This window comes from Colobus angolensis, unplaced genomic scaffold (genome assembly GCF_000951035.1).
Source record: "Colobus angolensis palliatus isolate OR3802 unplaced genomic scaffold, Cang.pa_1.0 Scaffold23, whole genome shotgun sequence".
Classification (NCBI taxonomy): domain Eukaryota; kingdom Metazoa; phylum Chordata; class Mammalia; order Primates; family Cercopithecidae; genus Colobus; species Colobus angolensis.
The window spans coordinates 445,461-470,640 of record NW_012115488.1 but is presented as its reverse complement, the minus strand read 5'-3'; the positions used below and the strand labels follow the sequence as shown (position 1 = coordinate 470,640).

The 25,180-nt window shown below is 37.1% G+C and overlaps 1 protein-coding gene across 3 annotated transcripts in view; it reads right to left on the bottom strand.

Moving 5' to 3' along the window:
- The window catches only part of ATG10 (autophagy related 10), a 292,922-nt gene that overhangs the window by 184,166 nt on the left and 83,576 nt on the right, over nucleotides 1-25,180 (bottom strand). For 2 of the 3 annotated variants that reach the window (XR_001002005.1, XM_011944213.1), the window contains exon 3: nucleotides 20,715-20,822. The exons of the other annotated variant lie outside the window; for it this stretch is intronic. Coding sequence is in view for 1 of the 2 variants with exons in the window: in XM_011944213.1 (XP_011799603.1) it covers nucleotides 20,715-20,822 (108 nt within the window). In the remaining variant the exon portion in view is untranslated. The remainder of the gene's footprint in view (nucleotides 1-20,714; nucleotides 20,823-25,180) is intronic. 3 annotated transcript variants of the gene reach the window in all.

The window sequence follows — 25,180 nt, the reverse complement described above, 5'->3', positions numbered from 1 at the left end:
TTATCAAAGATCAGACGGCTGTAGATGTGTGGTATTATTTCTGAGGACTCTGTTCTGTTCCATTGGTCTATAGCTCTGTTTTGGTACCAGTACCTCTTTTATCTTTTTTAGAGGAAGGGTCTCATTACGTTGCCCAGGCTGGAATGCAGTGGCCATTCACAGGCTCCATCTCACACTGATCAGCATGGGAGTTTTGACCTGCTCCATTTCCAATCTGGGCCAGTTCACCCCACCTTAGGTAACCTAGAGGTCTCCTGCTCCCGAGAGATCACCATATTGATGCCAAACTTAGCGAAGACACCCAGTCGACATAGTGCACTACATTCCAGAACTCCTAGACTCATCAATCGTCCTGCCTCAGCCTCCTGAGTAGCTGGGACTATAGTCGCATACCACCACACCCGCATACACATTTTCCAGAGCCAAAATGCTGAAGTTTTCCCCACTGTTCCTATAGCAGTGTTACAGCAGTCATAGGAATGATTGTGCCTTTGTCTGATAGCTTCTTATGCAGGAAATACCCAAGTAACTCCAAACAGGTAAAATAATAATTTTATCTTCTAAGATTTCTGGTGTCTTCTTTGGATACAAAAAAGTATACTAAAAGTCTTTATTGCATATGAAAGGAAAAAACTAAAAAGAGGGGAACTATCCATCCAAGAAAGTACATGGGATAGTAGCCAGACAAGAACGTATATCCTCTGTAAAATATAAATCATAGAATCTCAGTATTAAAGAAACTTCGATCAACTCAGATGCCTGGAAAATTATGATTGAAGAAAAATGACTGTATTACACTTAAGTTAGAAAGTCAGTATTTTTCCATTGTTAAAAACCATAAGCCCAATGCACTAAGACCTTACTCCCTAATAATAATTGATCAAAAGAGAGTGATTTCATCCCTTACTTGTACTACAGTCAGTGAAAGATCAGAACCTATAAGAACTTGCCAACAAAATACTCCAGACAAGTGCAAAATCTATGAAATATAAAGAATATATACCCCACATTATAAAGAAAAGAAAATCTTACAGCTTTTGCTAAAGCATCAATCAAATCAGAACGAAGTGCCACAGACAGGATTTTGCTTTATGAAGTGCTGACTTTCTTCAAGGTCATTCATGACGGTGATGCAAAGATGTCTGCACTACCACGCTTTCAGGCTCGGCACTGGAGAACTGCCTAGGGTCCTTACTTAATGAGTTTACTAGCTGAGCTTCATCTTAATAGAAGCAGTTGAGTTCTGGAAAAAAGATGTTTTTTAATCTGAGCTCAGTACAGTCTCTTTTACAGCTACAAAAAAAATAAGCAATACACTTATAGAGTAATGGACACGGAGTTAAAATAAATAGGACATCCAAAAACCCACAAAAATATTATTATTACAAAAGCTAGTTTCTCTCATTTATTCATGATTCTGCTCAAAATCTATATAAAATATTTACCTTTTAACACTGAATCTTCTATTTTGTTTGTCTGGTTTTTGTTTTTCGGTGACGTTTTTTTGAGATGGTCTTGCTCTGTCACCCAGGCTTGGAGTGCAATGGTATGATCTCACTGCACTGCTCACTGCAATCTCTGCCTCCTGGATCCAAGGGATCCTCCCACCTCAGCCTCCCATGTAGCTAGGACTACAGGCGCATGCCACCATGCCTGGCTAGTTTTTGTATTTTTAAAATAGAGGTGGGGTTGCCCAGGCTGGTCTCGAACTCCTGAGCTGAAGCGTCACCTGCCTCGAACTCCCAAAGTGCTGGAATTACAGGCGTGAGCCACCCTGCCCAGCTGGATCTCAAAATTATTGTTCTCCCTTCTCCCAGAAGACACCTATCATTTACTAAACCTCAAATCTTTGAAAGGCAACCCAAATTACAAAGGCTACAAAAGTCTAAACCCAATGGATTGTAAAGCAAGATTAGAATTAGGGGATCTGAAAATGTGGATTTAGGATACAATTTTTTTAAACAACCAGAATGTACCTGTATCTCGACATTTATAAGGAAAAAGGACCGCTGAGTACTCTTCATGTATTTAACATATTATTCTACTACTATACTAAGCTCTCTGGCTGCACTTAAATAATTCCATGTTAAACTAGCTTTCCTGAGAATATTACTATAATCAAAGGCCCTCAGAAGTATTACCACATTTGCTTTTTCTCTGAGATCCTCCTGCTACACTCACAACACAAGAACTACATGGCCATGAAACCTAAGGTAAATTGAAGAAAAGTTACCAAGGAGGATTCTGTATCCTCCTATGACATTCCAGGGTTTTAGGAGGACTCAAGAAATTCTAGTCTTCTCTTTAAGTATATGTTCACAAAAATAATCCAAATAATACTGTTGAAAAGATTTTACAATTAAAATTGCCATTAAAATTTTGAATAGGATTCAGTACAAATAATAATATTTAATACCCATAATGAAGAAGACCTAAGAAACTTATTACAAATCCGAAAATATCAGTAAAAATACTTTTATTTTCCAAACTCTCCTGAGAAGTGTGTCACTATTTCCTAGAGTGTTTTATGCCTGTATCCTTCAGCATGGTATTTGATGCTCAAAAGATATCCAAAAACATGTTTGTTGAAGGAATCAGTAAGGAAAAAAATGAAATTAAGCAAAATATAAGTAGAGGCACTAACTCCCTAGGGTTAATGGAGTATCATTCAGTATGTGGAAATACTAACTTTACAAACTACTTAAGTATAATCAGAGAGCCTAGCATATATGAATAGACAATATACAAAGACTTTTCATTGTTGTTGTTGTTGCTTTGTTATTGTTTTTGGATATGGAGTCTTGCTCTGTCATCCAGGCTGGAGTCCAGTGGTGTGATCTCAGCTCACTGCAGTCTCCGCCTCCCAGGTTCAAGTGATTCTCCTGCCTCAGCCTCCTGAGTAGCTGAGATTACTGGCGCACACCACCACACCTGGCTAATTATTGTATTTTTAGTAGAGACAGCGTTTCACTATGTTGGTCTCGAACTCCTGACCTCAAGTGATCCACCTGCCTCGGTCTGCCAAAATGCTGGGATTACAGGCATGAGCCAGTGCACCTGGCCTACAAAGACATTTTTGCTTTGAGAAAATATTTCAATAAAAGTTTGTAATTTATTTACTCCAAAGTTACTTTCATTGCTAAGTGATAAATTATGCAATAACATGAGATATTCATAACTAACATTCTTTGTTGAAATAATTATAGATTAACAAATTCTAAATTTGCTAAACATAATATACAATAGAGTATAAAACCTGCAAAACACAAACAACTAAATACAAGCTAAATAACTTTTCCGTTGAAAATATTTTAACCCCATAATTTAACATAGATGTTGGATGCCATTCAAAATAGCATTTGATTTATCTTGCCTACATGTTTTGGGCACTGAAAATAACCCTGGTCTAACCTCTCTATGTCCTCCCTGCAAGCTCTTTATATCTTGCCCTTATGGTATTTTCCAACTGTCTGCCTTAAACAAAGAGTCCTTGCTGGCACTGGCTTGTTGCTAGTCAGTATTTAGCTCTCTCTTTCTGCAGCGAAGAGAGAGCCTAACCATCTGCTTCATGCAGCTTTTCATTCTTATGATAGCTTTCTGCTCTTTCCTCTTCCAACTCAGAAACAGAAAGCAAGAGATAAAACAAAGCATCTCAGGTCCACAAGAAGCTGTGCAACACCCAGGAGAGTTTCTCCTCCCAATCAGGAAAATGCTTCCTTAGCAACCAAGTAACTAAGGCCAATTAACCTCCCTTCTCTGTCAATACTCAATTTACATCGAAACCCTTTTTTGGTTAAGTCCTTCAATTTTACAAGGAGCTTTCTGGCAGAGAAAAAAGGTGCTTCTGTCTTAAAGGAGCCAGGTCCTTTCTCCTGACTATCTCTAACTGTGATTCAAACTTAACATAAAGTGTTAGATGATTTTCTAATTCAATTTAAGGGGCTGGAAACTTAGAAATGGCATAAAAATTAAGTGCAATCAACCAACATATGCTTACAGTGAGAATGAGTCATTTCGGAGCAACCAGAGATTAGATACTGTGGAGAATAAGAGATATCGAAAAGATGCTTTGTAGCTGTCATTGCCTCATACCTGCCTTGGCTGATTTATGTCCCTTCCACACAACCAACAAAGCCCAGGTTACCACTAAATAATCACAATCTCAGTAGAATACCAAAGAAAAGATGAATGAAAGAAAGGAGCACAGATAATAACAAAACCAAAAAATGTCCTTTCAGGCAAAAAAAAGTCCAAAATTAAAACTAGAAAGGAACTAGCATTTCAGAGTCATAACCTATTGCAGTAGTAAAAACCGTAACATATTTAAAGAAAAAAGGGGTTTTATAAAAATATAAAAATGCACAATAGAAAGCTCCCCCACCATCCCAAGCTTTCACATTGTGAGATGGTGTTTACATTTTTCTAAGTCTTACAATCAAATTATTATACTGTATTCTACTTTGGGTAAAGAAAAATTGACAGAAATTTTATACAAAGGGGTAATTAGCTGTCTTCGTGTTCATTTTCCAGGTCTTGATGAAGCAAAGTCCTTTGTGGAATAATTTTAAAGTTTTTAAAATTCTATATAGAATGTAATATGGAACTTCAAATGTATATTGTGATTTATAATAGGCACTATAAACACTATAAATCATCCTTCGACAGTTTTGGGAGCAGCATTTCAGTGTCAACACACAATACCACTGTATCTCCAAACAATTCTTGCTACTAACAGTTATGACTCAGAATTTCAAAACGACTTTTGTTTTCTAGTTTTGTCACTTACCATTTGCAGGACTTACCATTCTACTCACACAAAGATTTATTCTGAAATAGTAAAGCTGCCTTAAGGTTACACTAATAAAAGTGAACATTTGTAAACCCTTGGCTCCCATCATTTTATTTGATCCTCACAGCCACCCTGCGAGGTAGGGATTGTAATGACATCCTTCTCCAGTTGAGGTGTCTGTGGTTGAGAAAGATGTGGTGAGGAAACTAAACTTAATGAAGCACCTACCACATATGTGTTTTACTTTCACAGCACTAGTCAACTGTTTTACTTCATGATATTTAATACACACATCTACACACACACACGCTTACATACAGCTCCCAGTTCCCAACCTCCCAATTCCTGTATTTGGGATCCTGTTTTCCAGATAAGAGATTTGCAGCTTTAAGAGGTTCAGTAATATTTTCAAAGTCACACAGAAGGAGGGAAAGTAGGGATATAAAACCAAATTTCTCTAACTTCAAAGCCCTTGTTCTTTCAACCATGCCACACCACCTGCTACACAAAGCCCCTGGCAGACCCATATGTTACCTTCCAAATCCCTTCTACTGACGTTAGCAACCACTAAGGGTCAAAGGTTGTATTTTCAAAATGTGACTCATGAGCCATTAGTAAGTTCTGAAATCAATTGCTGGGCCTTGACCAGCATTTTTAAAAAACAAAACAGCGCAGAATAGATTGAGTAGAGTAGATCAGAAAGAGTAAGAATTGTTTCATGAACCTTCGTTTCAGGTATGCATGTATGGAGTGTTCTGGATCTTAATGTAAAATGTATTTCTTATTATGGGTTTATATCTAAAAAGTTTGAAAGTCATTAGGTTCAGTGGATGCTCTCACATAGAACTAGCTCATGAATTGAGAATTACCGAACACTCAGCTCTCTTCACTTAAATAACATCAGGAAACGTAAGACAGGAGACCCCCTTCTCAGACAAGGCAGAAAAAGTATTACCTAGAATCAGCACAAGAGGAGGATGCTGATTGCATAATTACACACCTCCTTCACAGCAGCTCCAGTCCATCAAGTAGATAGTATGGTTTATTTTTTACATCACTAATTATGTAATTATCCATAACATTAAATCAGTTCCACCTGATTCAGTCTATCACAGGTTTCCTGAAACATTCATTTGTTTATTATTTTTAAAAAGAACACTAAACTGTATCATCTTATATGTAAAAGTTCCAGTATGGAAGGTGGATCAACTTTTATTTAAAAAGATCTTATGCCCAATAAGACACTTTGGTCCTTTGGGATAAATGGGAATTAAAATTTCATTTTTAATATACTTTGGAGCAGATGTATGTAAGTATATTCTCAATTTTTTCTTCATTATTTCATAAAATGCCCATTGTAGAGCAATAATGTCACACTGGTTATTTTCACAAAAAAGCTTTTCTACACAGTAAAATTTCATTGTTCTTTGTAATACACTTCCCAGTATGTCATTTATTCAAAACCACCCCCTGGGAAAGTGTTGCGAAGAAAACAAGCAATGGTTCTTACACTGAAGGAACGAGCAGCTGATTAGGAGAGATATAATCCTAGACACTACAGCTTCCACTCAGCTGCTTCCCAGAACCTCTGGGCAGAGCTGTCACCCGTAGCTACCAAACGATCCCTGCAACAGCTATATACCATCCAGGAAGACTCAGCAGATAACCTCTAGCAAGCAAGAGACTAACACAAAGAATACATAGACGAGGACCAGGGCCAGAAGAAAGCATGAAAATTATATATTCCATCTGATTCTTCTACCTACATGTTCATACTATCTCTTAGCTTTGCCTAACCCCTCAAACCTACTGACAGTCAAATACCATCCATCCATCAACTACAAAGAAGTTTCAGCATACTTGAAACTAGTGAGGGTAATCACTTAGGATCCTCCTCACTTTATCCCCACCTAATCTCACTGCAGTCTCACTTGTGCCTAACTTCAAACCCTTGACACCATCACTCCCTCCAATTCTTTGGATACTTCCTGGTGTTTAAATCTCAGCTTTCCTTAACAGATTCTGACTTGGTTTATCTCTCTGACTTTGAGTACTCCCTGATAACTTAAATAGGAATCCCACATTCAGGAACCTAACAGCACATCGGCAACCTGGCTAATGCCCTAGCATAGCTAGCCTAATACCCCTCTGGAGGGCAGATTCAGACAAACTGCTAAAAACACTGAATATTTCACAGCCCAATCTAAAGTCAAAACTCAACATTCTTCATCCTCTACTCACAATTACTTTCCTTAGTGCAGAGCCCCTCTTGCTTCCCACCACTACCCTCTATACTTACCACCATGTGCACCTCTCTCAGCCATCCCTAAGGACCCAATGTATAATACATGGAGGAAAAGGTACTAGATTCCTCTGGCACTAAGGTTAATTCCAACACCCTGTGTGATCGAAGGAGTACAATTTGGAGAAACATTTTTGGAAGTTGGCATCCGACCTGAGACACACCGAGGGTGTGCTCCTGCAGCCTGTCTCTCAACTGCTGAGTGATTAGAGAAGCCAGGATTGGTTGATAGGTTCATAAGGTAGACAGAGGGAGACATGGAATCCATCCTCAGCCTCCAAGTTTCTTGTTGTCAGATTCCAACTATGTGCTTTTAAGTCAGTCTGACTTTATCAGGATGCCTGCTGTCAAAATGGAAAGCTGGGGGCACTTTTGCGTTATTGGAGGTAACTTCCCAAGATCCCCTACAATCAGCTCTATATTCATGACTCTTGACTCAAATTCTCATTTTCAGCTCCATGCCTCCTCTCTGGATTCATCTTGGTTTACACAGGTTGACCTCCAACAAGGACTCTGACTTAGGGGAGATGTTCGAACTACTGCCATAGAACAATAGTTAAAATGACCTATTAGAAAGGAGGAATAGCCGGGCGCGGTGGCTCACGCCTGTAATCCCAGCACTTTGGGAGGCCGAGGCGGGCGGATCCCCAGGTCAGGAGATCGAGACCACAGTGAAACCCCGTCTCTACTAAAAATACAAAAAATTAGCCAGGCAAGGTGGCGGGCGCCTGTAGTCCCAGCTACTCAGGAGGCTGAGGCAGGAGAATGGCGTGAACCCGGGAGGCGGAGCTTGCAGTGAGCTGAGATCCGGCCACTGCACTCCAGCCTGGTTAACAGAGCGAGACTCTGTCTCAAAAAAAAAAAAGAAAGGAGGAATAAAAATATATTCCTTGTCACCAGTGTCACAGAGACAAAAACGAGACAATTTCAAGAAGAAGGGGTTTAGTCAGTAGTGTCAAATGTTACAGTGTGGTCAAGAAAGGTGAAGGCATTAGATGTGGTGATTATAAGGTAACTAGTAACTTAGAAGAAAGCAATGTCCATAGCTTGATTTTGGTAGAAGTCAAAAGAAAAACAGTTGAAATTGGAACAAGTGATGAAAAAATCCAGGTACTATAGATTACTTATTCACAAAACCTGGGAGTGAAAGAAAGCAGACAGAGGGGATCATAGAAGAGGATTGGGAAGTGGCAATATAGGTATAACAGAAAGCATAGGGCCAAGGGACATGGAACCTAGGTCCTGTTGTGGGCATTGCTGAAGTAGCCAAGGTCAAGACTAAGTAAGAAAGCAAGAGAAATAAAAGATGACTGATGTCATTGAGGGCCTTGAGACAAAAAGAATATACAAAGAATGTTCAGAGAGAAGCATAAATACAGTTGAAAATAAGAAGTTGTGAATAGAGAGAAGAATTTCAGAGTTTGAGATAACTGTTATATCGATATTTTTCCCCTTCTCTTTCATATCTAAAAAACTTAAAGGAAGGCTGAGGGTGAAATACTTCACAAATAATTATTGGAAAGAGGACATTTAATAATGTTATTTCAGAATAGTCAATAGTCATTTCAATAATCTTATCTAAAAATATCCTGTCCCTTCCAGATTACTACTTTTCTTTTCCTTCAAAATAAGCTAGAGTTGAGCAACTGGAGCATAGAGACGAGATTTAGTCTGCCAGGCTGTTGTACCTTCTGACTCACTGACCAAAAAAGGCATTTTCTCAGGCATCCATCAGGACAGTCTTTAGGTGCCATTGCCAACTTGACAGCCTTCCTGGTCTTTTCAATGCATTCTTAACTGTAGCTGAGACAAACATGTAATCTCTATCCTAAGGCTCCTTTAAGGTTAGCTTAAACTACATGTAGCTTCTCTCAATGCTTATCACAAATACGTAAGACTTATACTTTGCTAAGAGCAAACAATCTAAAACAGCAAATTTGCAAGCACCATATGGAAGAGCATTATTGAAATTCCCATATCACATTTATGCAATCAAAAACAAGATTGTTAAAACACTTTGATGTCTCCCTTTTGAAAACCTTTAACAATGCAATCCTTGGTTATTTCCTTTTGCTTTAAGGTAAAATTATTATTTGCCCTTAAGCACATAAATTCAGAAATAAACTTTAACAAAATATTCCTGGCCACTTTATTTAATAAGTATCCTTTAACAAAATAGAAAATAAACTGATAATGACAAAATAGTTATACTAATATTGCTGACTTTTAGTTAAGTTTGCAGTATACTGACAGAGAAGAAATTCTAGATAGTTCTAACCCAGAAAAATCAAGAGACAAGCAATATCAGTTTCTGGCATTTATGTGCCAGGCACGATGCTAAATGCTAAGGATGCAGTTATGACGGAAGTGATCTAACCAAGTCAGAGCTTAAGAGTCCAGTCACGGGGTTCAGAACCACTATTCCAGTTTGAAAATGCTTTGTTCCCTTTCCCCAAAATAATTCGTCTGCATTTTTAATAAAGTATCTTTCATAGTGAGCATTTCAGGTATTGGTGGATAAAATATCAGGGGTTATATAAGCCATTGTTCTGGGCAATGATTTTATGTAAAAATAATACTCTATGCAATGGTTAGTCTTTACCTGACAGTTTAAAAAAAAAATCCTGCCGCAGTGGCTCAAGCCTGTAATCGCAGCACTTTGGAAGGCCGAGACAGGCGGATCACGAGGTCGGGAGATTCAGACCATCCTGGCTAACATGAAACCCCGTCTCTACTAAAAGATGCAAAAAACTAGCGAGGTGGTGGGCGCCTGTAGTCCCAGCTACTCGGGAGGCTGAGGCAGCAGAATGTCGTAATCCCGGCAGGCGGAGCTTGCAGTGAGCTGAGATCCGGCCACTGCACTCCAGCCTGGGCGACAGAGCGGGACTCCATCTCAAAAAAAAAAACAAAAAATCCTGACAAGTAGTCAATCTCATTCAAGCTACCAAAACAACTCAACAATCATTTTAATATCTGAAGCTTGCGGTTCATATCACGAGATTCTACATTGCTACTTCAACAATGAATTCCTTTAGGATATATAAGAAGATTGTTTTTGAGCCCTGCATAGAAAATTTTGCTAATGGGAATTCCTTTCATTCCACAAAATATTTTTAAATTAATCTTTTTAACTAAGGAATAAAATTGTAAATATACTTAATAAAATAATTTTGAAAACTCCCATTTTAGATTCTACTTAATCTTTTGTGAGATCAAGTCTTATTGTAATATGTTCTAAGTAACACATCTCCCTCCACATATGGAGTTTCTACTGGCTTCAAAAGAAAACCTCAAAGGGCAGAAAAGAGTTATAAGTAGTGGTTTCACTTTCATTTATTTTAGATTCGATTATAAAGTCAACATATCTTCCTCAGAAATTCTTCATGAAAAAAAGAGCCTCCTAAAGTTTGAAACCCCCAACAATCTATTAAGTGTCTTTTTTTTAAGATAAGAATTTTTTATATGTATATATATATATACTTTAAGTTCTGGGATACATGTGCAGAATGCACAGGTTTGTTACATAGGTATACACATGCCATGGTGGTTTGCTGCACCCATCAACCCGTCATCTACATTAGGCATTTCTCTTAATGCTATCCCTCCCCTAGCCTCCCATCCCCCATAGGCCCTGGTGTGTGATGTTCCCCTCCATGTGTCCATGTCTTCTCATTGTTCAACTCCCACTTATGAGCGAGAACATTTGGTGTCTGGTTTTCTGTTTCTGTGTTAGTTTGCTGAGAATGATGGTTTCCAGCTTCAGCTGTGTCCCTGCAAAGGACACGAACTCATCCTTTTTATGGCTGCATAGTAGTCCATGGTATATATGTGCCACATTTTCTTTATCTAGTCTATCATTGATGGGCATTTGGGTTGGTTCCAAGTCTTTGCTATGAAAAGCATCCCAAATTCATTAAAAGAAATGGGAGAAATATATAATTAGGGCAATTAAAATAATGCATTAAATGGCCCTCCTCCAAAACAACTGCTTCCTAAGTTAGACCTTTACATTTGGACATAAGTGTTCCACAATGAAAGACTGTCAGATTTTTGTGCAGAAACATCAGCTCAGTATCCTCTTAAGTATACAGCTGCTGCTAGAAATGATCTTACTTTTGACTTTATAAAAAACACCTCAAAATTACTTCTGATATAACTTATTGCTGAGTTAAAATACAATGGCTATGGCACATATCTTTACAAAGGCTTTTCTACTAGCTTAATAAATAAAAAGAGAATTAGTTACCTATGTATATTTAGTCAACTTGATTTATTTCAAAAAGTAGATTTTCTTTATGTTTTGCCAAGGAGAATATAGCACAGAGAATTGCAAAGATAGTAGTAACCTTAAGAACCCATTTAGGTTATAGACTCTCACTGAATCTAACAACTCTCTGAATTTTGCAGTGCTATTACTCAGGTACCAAGGGCTTAAAGTAGAAAGAAGATTCAGTAGAATGTGAAGCATGACCCTACCTCTATCTAAGACTCCTGGCTTTACAGCAGAACAGTTAAACTGCATTGAGATCCCCTAAGTCACAAATTTCATTAGATGATTCAAATAGTTTCAGTGCCACATCTCTATATGTTGCTTTCTGATGAGTTTCAAGAATGAGTAAACAAATACTTTTGTTATATACCAGTTAAAGAAATACAGTTTGTATAATAAATAGTATATTTAGTGCAATAATCCCCAGTTTTACTGGAATTAAAGATCCTAATCTGACATGACTGGTTTTCAGAAAATTCTATACTCTCCCCTCTCAGAGACCACACTACTATATAGCATATACTTACACTTTAAATTAAACAGAATTAAATTTTAATTTGTCTTTTGAACCCTTTCATAATATCTTAAGTAAAACACAAAAGTGGGATTGGGGTCTGCTGCATTCACAGTTATTTCCTTTAAAAATCCATTTATCTGTCAGCATTAGATTCATTCATTCAATAATACTGACTATTATACATGCTACCATTTGCATCTGTGCATCTCAAACATAACAGACAGAACTTCCTGGCATTTTAACATTGCTTTAATAATTACATTCCCAAATACAGAGGTTAAACATGCTTCTTAGTCATCATTTACATTTATCAATATATCTATAGTTCAGTCCAAAAATAGCAGTTGCTTTACAGATAAATTGTTAATGCTTACTGAGAACTGTGGCTCACCATTTATTCCATTATAAAAAAAATTATATTCTGACATATGCATCTATTTTGGACATACAAAATAGAACTCATCCTAGAAGCCACCTAATAAAATCCTTAAGGCAAATGAGTGTATTTCAAGGCCTGGTTACCTCAGAAGATCATCATTCTTTGAATATGTTCCTTGGCAATTGAGATCATCTCCTGTTACTGATTCTCAGTTTTATGCTTCAGGGAATTTATGATAGGTTGCTTTTTGTTGAGGGCCTCACTTTCTATAATATTCTACCTGCCCTGGTCTAAGAAAAATACCAGTTAGTGAACTACAAGGCCCTAAGACAAAAATCTTTTCTTCCACTAGTATATTATCAGTATTTTTATGACTCTATCATTTTCATAGTTTTAAAAAATGTAATCTGAAGGTGCAACCTGAGGCTCTAAAGTAATGAGGATAGTAGATGGATAAATAAAATATGCTTGGTACCCATCTCTGATACCTCTGCAAAAGGAAGAGGAACTACAGTAATCGAACTTCAAGCAGAACACAAACTTCAATAATATAAAAATTATTGACCAACTTAAAGTCAATGTGTATAGGTAGCTGAATTGTGTGAATCAAAAGACAAAATCTAGGCCATCTCTATTCTATGGAAAATGATTCAAAACTTCATAAATGAAGACATTAGAGACAAAAAAATACAAAGCAATGTTAGCTAGAACACCAGTTACATAGGAAATACTTTCAGATATTTCCCCCTTCTGAGCATTCATCAACAATTTTTACTACTCATTATTAAAAATCAGTATCTAAGTTAACTAGATACTGTTTCCTTTTACTGAGTGGATAAGTGCTGGACATGATTTAAAAAAAAAACTTACACCTTATTTCTCAACTCTAGTCTCTCTAATCTTCATTAGTCAGTATGCTAATTTAGAATCTTAAAAAAAAACTTGTTTAGCAGCTATTTTGCAATAATATATTCACATAAATTTTAACCATTATTATGGTTAATTTTCATCAAAAATTGTCTAATTGAAGTATAGGGCTTGGTTCCCACTTCTATTTATAAATTATCATTTCATGTATAGAAATAAGGCTTCAATAAGGATAATATGCCCTATTCATTAAAGTAGATGAATTGTTAAATCATGTTTTTCATGACTGTTAAATGATATCTCAATTTCTCTAAGAAAAGTCTTCAGTTAAATACAAAAAAAACATAAATTGATAAAGTGATATGGTAGTATCAATACCCATTTATGAAAATAAGTGTCACATAAAATAAGATATCCCAAGCCAGCATTGATTATGTTTGCTTCTGTTGAAAATATTCATTTATATTTAGAGGATTTTTTTTTTTGAGACAATGTCTTGCTCTCTCGCCCAGGCTGGAGTGCACTGGTGCAATCTCGGCTCCCTGCAACCTCCGCCTCCTGGGTTCAAGCAATTCTCCTGCCTCAGCCTCCCGAGTAGCTGGGATTACAGGTACCTGCCACCATGCACAGCTAAGTTTTGTATTTTTTTAGCAGAGATGGTGTTTCACCATGTTGGCCAGGCTAGTCTCGAACTCAGAGCCTCAAGTGATCCGCCCCCACTCAGCCTCCCAAAGTGCTGGGATTACAGGCATGAGCTGCCACACACTGCCCTATATTTAGAGGATTTTAAATAGATGCAATGTACTTCTGTTGGTCACTGGTAAAGAAAATATCTTGTTTAAAAACTGCCAGTCTCACTTTCATCTCACAAATTCAGAAATGTCACATGCAAAATCATACTACCTACTCTCAATAAATGTCTTATTTAATATGATTAACCTGTAAGAACTACTGTTTTCCAAAGTCAGAACATAACAAAAGCCAGAATATAATCACTTCCTAGCTATTGTCCTTAGGCAAGTTTAACCTTTGTGTCATGTCTCAGTTTCCTCATATATAAAGTGAAGAGAATAAAGATATCAATATCATGAGTTGAAATGAATTAATATATGCAAATCACTTAGTTCAGTATCCATAGTTAGTCGTCCATAAACTTACGTTGTCTTTATTATAATATTATTATTGCTGTTATTATTATTATAACTGTGTTTTTATCCACCTTCACTAATCTTATCCATTTATGTGCCATATTAATATTAATATCTATTGTCATAAGAGTTTTGTGAAGATTAAATAAGATAATAAAGCAACTAGTAAGATAAATTGGTATGTAATACAAAATCAATAATTGACCATGTTAAGTATTATTTTGGGGAATTAAAATGTTAATACATGAAGGCATTAATGCTGACATAAATGTGTTTTGAAAAAGAATCTGTTAAAGTCATTGATAAAAAAATGTTAATCTAATATTTCATCAAATGAAAACATTGGGAGCTAACCAAATAGTACCCTCTAACTCCACAAAATCCCTTCCCTCAAGCTTGATATCCATCCACGTATCTACGTATCTTTGGTATGGTTGTTCAACTATCTACAAATACAACTAATTTAGAAGAAAATTGTAAAAAAAAATTTTAGACTTTTGATCATCATACATTTAGGATCAAAAGATGATATATTTTACCTAAACCCTGTTTTGGAATCCCAAGGACAACAGTTAAATAAGAGTTTATCACTCTTCAGTGCAGAGTTGAAGTATGTTTTGATCAGTGATGGTTGAAATGAAAAATGTTTTATAAAACTGCTTTCAAGAGTATAAAACGTATTAAATATCACAAAACTACCAATAATTTTTCATGATAGTCTAGTCTGTAAACTCAGTTAAAGCTAAATTGGATAATTCGTACAAATTAGGATTATTCCTTGAGTTCTTCTATCATGAGCACAATCAATACCTTTCATGAAATTTGCTTAAATATTCGATTTTTTTGACTTTTCAGTTCAGGGGTACATGTGCAGGTTTGTTATATAGGTAAACTTGTGTCAGGGGAGTTTGTTGTGCAGATTATTTCATCACCCAGATATTAAGCCTATTACCCATTAGTTATTTTTCCTGATCCTCTCCCTCCTCCTCTGACCCTCTACCCTCTGACAGGTCTGTTTTTAAAATGTTAGCAGTTCAGCCAGGCACGGTGGCTCAACGCCTGTAATCCTGGCACTTTGGGAGGCCGAGGTGGGCGGATCACCTGAGATCAGGAGTTTGAGACCAGCCTGGACGACATGGTGAAATCCCGTTTCTACAAAAATACAAAAATCAGCCAGGCATGATGATGGGTGCCTGTAATCCCAGCTACTCAGTAGGCTGAGGAGGGAGAATCACTTGAACCTGGGAGGCAGAGGTTGCAGAAAGCCGAGATCATACCATTGCAGTCCAGCCTGGGCAACAGAGTGAGACTCTGTCTCAGAAAAAAAAAAAAAATTGTTAGGAGTTCATTGCATTTTTGAAACAAACAGCAGATGGCTGTTCCTTATCTAATTATATTCCACTTAAATTGTCATAGTATCTTCTACTGATATCACACATGTACTACCCATTAAGATAAAACATTAATTCTGAGGTATTTTGTTTTTGGTTTTTTTGTTTTTATTTTGAGACACAGTCTTGTTCTGTTGCCCATACTAGACAGAGCGCAGTGGTGTGATCATAGCTAACTGTAATCTCAAACACCTAGGCTTATGCAAACCATCTGTCTCAGCCTTCAGAGTAGCTAGGACTACAGGTGTATGCCACCATGCCCACTTGATTTTTCTTGTTTTTGTAGTGATGGAGTCTCGCTATACTGTCCAGACTGATCTCAAACGCCTGGCCTCAAGCAATCCTCCCCTCTTGGTGTAACGAAGCACTAGGACTACAGGTGTGAGCCACCATACCTGGCCATCTGAGGTATTTTAAAATGAAAAACTAAAAAAATTCAAATAGCTATACCTCTAATCATATTACTGACTAAATAAAAGTTACAAACAAATCTATGATAAAGAAAGAGAGAACTTAAGAGGAAAACACATCTCTATCCAGTGTTGATCTAGGAAAGTAAGACATTACGTATGTAGTTCAAATGGAATGTTTTAAATGCTCTAATTAGTCTACCATTGTTTTTTGGTAAGAGTCACTCTCAATTGTCTCTCTACCACTCTCTGAGATAACTGGTGGTGGTGGCTGAATAAGAGTTAGTTTCCAAGTTGGAGGCTACTCATTATTCCCAACATCTAAAGGCAAGAATAGAATATGAAAAGAAAGGAAGTGTTACAGTTGCTGCTCTCTTCCTGCTCCTTCATGTTTCTCCATTCACATCCTGCTGCTTCTTGCATAATTATGAGATAACCATAAAAAGATAATTATATGTGTGACATTATTAGTATTAATAAGAGCACTGTACCCTTGTTACATCCAACCAAAACAAGAAGTAAGAAGGGCCCACAGTTTGAATGAGAACACTGAAGTTTACTCAAGGTTACATGACTAATAAGTGGTAAAGAGAACTACAAAACAATTTCTATCTCCAAGTCTAGCACTCTTTCTTCTACTTGTGCTGTTGTTATAATCTGAGTAAATTAGGCAGACTAAATTTACTATGAGTTGCCAAATATTAAAAATAAAACACCGGAGTTGACTGGAAGATGAAGGGTTTATCATCCGATTCCATTCCAGTGACAACTCAGAAACACAAACTACTAAAAACTCCCTGTAAACCTCTTTTTAAACATTGTTGATTTTTCTATGTAAATTGATTATTGAAAAAAAAACGTTATTCTAGTAGAAACTAAATTCTTTTAGAATTCAGCCTGGGCACAGTGGCTCATGCCTGTAATCTCAGCACTTTGGGAAGCTGAGGAGAGAGGATCACTTGAGGCCAGGACTTTCAGACAAGCCTGGGCAACAGAGCAAGACCCAAATCTCTAAAAAAAATTCTTAACTTAGCTAGGCATTGTGGTGCATGCCTGTAGTCTCAGCTACTTGGGAGGCAGAGGTGAGAGGATCACTTGAGCCCAGGAATTAGATGATTCAGTGAGCTATGACTGTGCCACTGCACTCCAGCCTGGGAGACAGAGTAAGACCCTCTGTGTAAAAAAAAAACGGCGGGGGGGGGGTATGTGTATATATGTATACGTATATATATACATGTATACACATACACCCATACTTTTTTATAATATACTATATTACATATATTGTATATATAATATGTAATAATCAATTCTAAGTAATTCACTAGATTATCCAATTTATACCAAAATACAGAGGTATCTGATTTGTTAAGTGAGCTAGTTCTATTAAATTAAACCTGAAGTCAAATAATAGATATTCACTGAGTCATCTTTTTTCCATGGGGTTTACAGTCTAAGGAAGCAATCTGGCTTTTAAAACAATAAGTATGAATCTGAGGAGTACTAAGAAGGAGAGATAAAGAACATATACTTTTGAAGCAAATTCCTGAAGAGAAAGAACAAGAATAAATGTAAATAAAAAGAAATAAAATATTCTAAGAAAATCTTATGTGATTGGAAGGGGGGAAATTATTTCTAGGCCTTATGTGAGTATTACATGTTTGTATATGTATATGTAATCTTTCAAATACTGTTTCTGCTATAGAGAGGTAGGGAAGCTGGGAGATACACAAAGATGGGATACTAGGCTGTCTTGTTCTTTTTTTTTTTTGAGACGGAGTCTTGCTCTGTCGTCCCGGCTGGAGGACAGTGGCATGATCTCGGCTCACTGCAAGCTCTGCCTCCTGGGTTTACGCCATTCTCCTGCCTCAACCTCCAGAGTAGCTGGGACTACAGGTGCCCACCACCACACCCGGCTAATTTTTTGTATTTTTAGTAGAGATGAGGTTTCACCATGTTGGCCAGGATAGTCTCGATCTTCTGACCTCGTGATCCGCCCACCTCGGCCTCCCAAAGTGCTGGGATTACAGGCATGAGCCACCGCGCCCAGCCTGGGCTGTCTTGTTCCAAACTTTAAAATCTTCTGCTCTTATCTGGGAAAAAAAGAGAGGGATGCCTACCAGAGCTACAGCAGTAACGAAAACTTACAAGGATGGATGGTGTCTCCAAATGAAATCACTGGATCAAGCAAAAATAATCCTAGGGATTTCAAGAGAGTGAAAGAAAAGAGTTATAGGTTTCACTCTTTGAAGAGATAAATTTTAAAAAGGAATCATAATTTAAAATTGTAGTAGTTGATGGATAGTTTGAAGAATGTTAACCGTACTTGGATTCTATTGTTTATACCACATAATCTACCTTTTTTTCACTTAACATGAACTTTTTTTTTTCCAAGACAAGGTCTCACTCTGTCACCCACCAATGATGAAATCTCAGCTCACCGCAACCTCCACCTCCCAGGCTCAATTCTCCTGTCTCAGCCTCCCGAGTAGCTAGGACCATAGGCGCATGCCCCCACACCTGGCTAAATTTTGTATTTTTAGTAGAGATGGGGTTTCACCGTGTTGACCAGGCTGGTCTTTAACTCCTACGCTCAGGTGATCCGCCTGCCTCAGCCTCTCAAAGTACTAGTATTACAGGCGTTGAGCCACCGTGCCCGGCCGACATGAACATTTAACCTGTGTAATTAAACAGTCACCGAGAATATAATTTTTAATGGCTGTATCTATCTAGAGATGTGCCATAATTAACCAATCCATTACTATTGTGTATTTCCATTATTTTCATTTTTCCTATTATAAATAAGAGTGAGATGAATATACTTGCAGGTAAATCTTTGTGTACTCAAATATTTTATGAGTACTTGTATGCAATTTACTTTGATTAAAATTATTGCATCAAAAAATAAGATGCATAAATAGACAGAGGGATCAACATAAAATAAAGCAAGCACAGCAAAATGTTAATGGTAGACTTTAGGTGGTTTAAGTATATAGATATTCACTGCAAAATTCTTTCAACTTTTCCATATGTTTCAAATTTATTGGAAAATGTTGGAAATGAAAAAAGTTGAAAAAAATTATATTTTATGAGGCTAAATTCCTAGAATTGGACTAGATTATTCATAGTATGTGCACATCTTTAAACTTTGTGAAGTTAAAACATCAACCAGAAAGTGTCAGTTCCCTCACACTGTCAACACCACTTTTTAGTGCTTTTCAAATCTCTGCCAACTTGTTAGGCAAAAACTAGTAATTCATTTTTTAAATCATCATTTCTATGTTAATTTTTAAAACTTTTTTTAAGTTAACATATAATGAATTGAAAAGCTTCCTAATATGCTTGGCTTCAAATGTGATGTTGGTTATTGGAACCATGAAGCAGTAATCAAGATTCAAGTACCCATCTGGGGGCACTTAGCCTATTACCAAGCACAATACTCTCAAGAATAACTTGCACACCAAATTATAAATAGGTGAAAGTTACTTGCAGGCCAGCATCATATACAGGCAAGGGGGCTGATGTCTGATTGGCAAATGGGCCTGATTTAACATGTTCTGGGAAACAGTTCTACCTGCACAAAAAAAAAGTCACCTCTTTCATTTTCCCAGGATGCTCAGAATTCAAACACTAGTGATTTCTTCTTTTGTGTTGAAATAATTAGGTCCTCACCAATCCTCTTTGAAAATTCAAGTATTCTATTTCAATATGAGTGCCATATAATTGTGGTGCTTCCATAGGATGGAATGGAATGGAGTCACTATAGAGAACTATGGAAATCTGCATGTACTGACATGGAAAGATGTCCACGATATACTTGTTCATTGAAAAAAAAAAAGTATGTATATGTATGTATATGACAGAAATATGTGAAAGGATACTTACTAAAATGTTACCAGTGGTAAACTACTGAAGGACATATGGGACATTTTTAAATCCTTTTTATATATTTCTCTATTATTTATTTTTACAATGGGTATATACAATTTTTTTCACAAGAAATACAATAAGGTTGTTTGCATTTCAATAAAAAGAAAATTGAAAGTATCTCAGAAAACCACTCAGTCATTAGTACCATAATAAAATTTGGTTCAGCAAGATTTTCAAGTCAAGGTTAAAGTCTCCTAAGGAATAAGATCCAGATTCAACATATTTTCAAGGGAAAAGGGAACAAAGGCAGAGCAGGCAAAAAAGTCTCCAATCAAGTATTCAGCAGCCTGGGGCCAGGGCTATAGTATCTTCAGGGAAGATAATTTTTTTTACTTGGAAAAAAAAATAGACAACAGAGGCATCTGTGGTATTCAGGTCCAAGAGAAACCAAAAGTATGACGGCTCACTACAATCTGGAGTCAGAGTGGATCTTCTATAACTTTACCACAATTCTTGCTTTCAGTATTACATAGGAGAATACCTACAACAGGCCCAGGATCCAATGGCAATTGGATATCTCTCCAATGGGAACAAGTTTAAAGTTTTTAAAATATTTACTTAATAGAATTAAAGTATTTTATTTCAATATAAGTGCGATATAATTGTGATGCTTCCATAGGATGGAATGCAATGGATTCATTAAAGCATACATTTTTAAATGTATACTTTACGGAGACTGAAAAGAAGAGCGTGATGCATTAAACTACTCACCTCCATGGGAAGACATGTCTGTCCATGGGTAGATGCTCCTGGATGTGACATCACAGACTCATTCTTAATTTGAAAGTATATTTTGCACATGTAGCCATCAGAACAGTCCTGTGTTTCACCACCAAAAAATATATAAGAAAACGTCAATTATTTTAAGAATTCATCATTTTAACAACCACTTCTCATAAGTTCCAAACTGATCAGTGAAAAATTAAATGTACTAAATGAGATGAGACTATATGGATAAAGAGACTAGTCCAACACCCTGCACATAGTAAGTACTCAATAAATGCAAGTTTTATTCTCCTACTTTTCTTATTTATTAATGATGTTTCCCCCTCCTAGATTAAATCTTTCCCTTTTTTTCCTCACTAGTCCATAGCACCAAGATCACAGAACAAAAATTAAGCTTATAGAAATAGCTTGTCACATAATTAATATTGATTTTCATGGCCTACACATAGAGAACAATTTCAGGACTTGCAATAGATCTCAAAGCTGCAAGACAGCTTCCATTTCAATTTCTTTCTCATGGCAAGATCTCTATGAAAATGTCCCAGAAAGGTAATTATGCATCTCAGCTACTGCCTGAGCATCTCCAGGAACTTGGGCTTCTTACTCCCTTACACACCGGCCATTTCCATTTTAGTGCATTGTACATTAGGAAAGTTTTGTCCTGTATTTCACATCCTTTAACTTTAACTTACTTAGTCCTGCCCTCTGAAGTCTAATCCCTTTTCCACAGAGCTGTTCTTCCAAGAGCTGAAGAAATGACCACCATTTGCAAATACTCCTTACAAGATATGGTTTCTGAGCCCTTTACCAGTATTTGTCTCCTGCTTCTTGTACTTGTTCTTAAATATACTAATGAATGATGTTCATCTAATTGTGCCCAGTTCCATTTTTTTAAGGTAACACTTGTTTGAATTCAATAAAGTCATATGTAAGAATATAATACCTCCCCAAGCACAAACATATATGCCAATAAATATTAATTCCCCACCAAATTGTCACACCAACATTTACATTTTAATAGAATTAAAATAACAATAAGGACTAAGGGGTTAATCTTCCAATAAGAAGAGGGAAATTTGGATGCAGTGACACAAACAGGGAAGAAAGCCATGTGAAGATGAAGACTGGAGCAGTGCATCTAGGAGCTAAAGAATGCCAAGGATTGCCATCAGCCACTGGAAGCTAGAAGCAGTAAGGAATGGTCCTTCCCTAGAGCCTCTGGTGGGAGCAGGACCCTGCCAACATCTTGATTTCAGACGTCTTACCTCCAGAACTGTGAGAGAATAAATTTCTGTTACTTTAAGTCTGTGGTACCTTGTTACAACATACCTAGGAAACTAATCCAGTAACTCTATTTTTTGAGACACTTGGCAGCATCTTAAGAATGCCTCCCAGTAAGTTGTGCTGACAAACTGCCAGCTGTCACTCAGGGGGCTGCACTGGTTAGTTGTTGTCAGCACCAGTTTTGATTGGTTGGATCCAACTCATTCTGATTGGTTGATGCCTCTGTCACAGGTTGTTAAATATTTTTAGTATCATTCCTGCCTGCAAAGTAGGCCATCGGATATCCAATACTGTCATTTTTAATTATTTCATTAAGGATATCCATTTTGTAGATGGAATTACTGTTTTAAATTCCAGCTCTACACTATCTCACCACAAAGCAGATCCTGTAATGGTCTTCCACCATTGAAACCTTTGTATTTAGAAAAATGTAAATTTAACATTGGCTTAAACTGAGAAAGATATATGTAGTGACTGTTGTCATTGCCACTTTCACATCAAACATCAATTCTTGCCGGGCGCGGTGGCTCAAGCCTGTAATCCCAGCACTTTGGGAGGCCGAGACGGGCGGATCACAAGGTCAGGAGATCGAGATCATCCTGGCTAACACGGTGAAACCCCGTCTCTACTAAAAAATACAAAAAACTAGCCGGGCGAGGTGGCGGCGCCTGTAGTCCCAGCTACCTGGGAGGCTGAGGCAGGAGAATGGCGTAAACCCGGGGGGCGGAGCTTGCAGTGAGCTGAGATCCGGCCATAGCAGTCCAGCCTGGGTGACAGAGCGAGACTCCGTCTCAAAAAAAAAACATCAATTCTTCCTTCTTTTGGAGCAGTACTAATTGCTCCACTAAGAAACCATTTCCTGATTGAGAAGGCATTGGTTCCTTAGAGGAGCATTGGCTACCGTTCCACTAATTACAGCTCCAGGGATAGACACAGGTCTCCAATCTTGCCAATCAGTACTGCTGGCCCCAGAGACTCTGGAGGACAAATGATCTACAATCACAGCCAATGAGATGAAATTCGGGATTTGGTTTGGGGGGTTTGGGAAAGATGGCTGTTCTCTTTTCCACTAGGTTTGAGCCAGACAGACCACAAAAAAAGAAAAAGGAAAACAAAAAACAAAAAACTGGCAGGCATCATGTAATTCCTCTGCAACTCAGAGGAAAGCAAGACTATGAGATGCAGAGAAACCAGATTCTGACTACAATATTTATACCAACCATATCTGAAACTAGTTCTACCTCAGATTTTTCTATTACAAGGCCCCAAAACATCCCTTCTTTGCTTCACCCAATGGGTTGGGTTTTCTGTCACTTGCAACCAAAATAATTTTGCTATTTAGTAACATAAATTGTATTTAACAGCTTAAAAATAGAAGATTTATATTGTATTGTCAATCTTACTGTGATAGATAATCAATAGTTGATTATATAGAAGATTTACCATATACAGTTATGCATCACTTAACAGCAGGAATACCTTCTGAGAAACATCATTGGGCTATTTTGTCATTGTACAAACATCAGACTGTGCTTACACAAACCCAAATGGTATGGCCTCCTACATAGGTAAGCTATATGACATAGTTGCTTGCTCCTAGGCTGCAAACCTGTACAGCATGTTACTGTATTAATTGCAGGCAATTGTAACAAAATGGTAAGTATTTCTGTATCTAAGCATATCTAAACAAAGAAAATGTACAGCAAAAATACAGTATTATAATCTTACGGGAACATTGTACATGTGCTCTGCCCTTGACCAAAATGCCACTATGCAGCATGACTATACAATAAAACTATAATAGCACGTGTTTGTGAGAAAAATTACTCAAAGTCTGCAATTTCAAAATGATCTAGCCACAGAGATAAAAACCGAAACTCTCAGGATATTCAGAGAACACAGAGCTGCACTGTGTGTACTAAATATAATTCATTAAATGAGGGTAACTGCTCTATTTTTTATTTTTCTATACCTGAGCCCTGATCACACAACCTCCTCTTAAGGGAACATAAAATTTAGTAAAATTCTAATTAGAATGCAAAATACATCTCCTCTGACATTAAAAGAGGTGAGTCAAAAATTCTTGTGCACCTATGTTATAAAATCTAAATAAATTATCTGGTCTCTTTCCCAATGAGTTAAGATAAAGAGATATGTCACTTTCAATATTGCTTATAATTTGAGGAATTTACTTACATTTTAGGTAATTTCTAAAACCATTTTTTATTATCAATAGGGAGGCACACTGGGTTTTTTGCTCTATATTTGGCAGTGGTGATTTTTTTTCAGTATCAATCTTTTCAGTCAAGATTAGCCTTGAAAAATTAAATATAGAGTTTTTTGGATTTTGATTTCCCTTTAAACACTTCCACAGAACTAGGTCTTTCTCCTACTTTGTTTTAATTTAAGGCAGAAAAATATATTTTGTTCTTCACTGTTGAAGGATGCTTTTTTAGAGACAAGGAAACTCAAAAGCATGAGGACCACCACTCTATGTCAGCCCTGCAGTCATCTAGCCCAGTAAACAATGTTAACTCAAATTCCCCCTTGGCAATGAAGATTTCCTGACCATTTCACTTAATACTCCTCTCTAGTTTCCCTGCATTCTTTTTGTACTTATCAAAGCTTACACTTGAACATTTAACTCTTCTTTAAATTTTTTTAACATTTGTTAGTTTTATTTCTCCCACTAGATCATAAGCTCAGGGCCTAGGCCTCCATTCTCTAAAGGATGACAGGGTCTTTATAGGATCCAGATTCCATTCCACGTAAAAACCTGATCCAGACAGAGTCTGAAAACATCCTGGACAAGCATGAGAGGATTTAAGAACAAAGGGAACCTTCAAGTTTATCCAATTCAAGCCTCTCATTTTAGAGATAAGAGGGTGAAGGACTAAAGCACTTCTAAGAAACTTATCTTACACTAATTAGTTGGAGGCAGAGCAGGAAGTGGAAAGTGGATCTCTTGACCTGAGTATTCTTTCTAGTACACTAAGCAAATTCTGCAAGAGAGCAGGACCATGGCTTATTGATTCTCGTGGACTGGTGTGGGCCAGTGCTTTGCACTTTAAATAACAAACTCAAGCCACTCAAGTGTGGTCTGGGAACCAGTCACAGCATGCGCTGTGAGCTTATTAAGACAGACATGCAGAATCTCAAGCCCCATC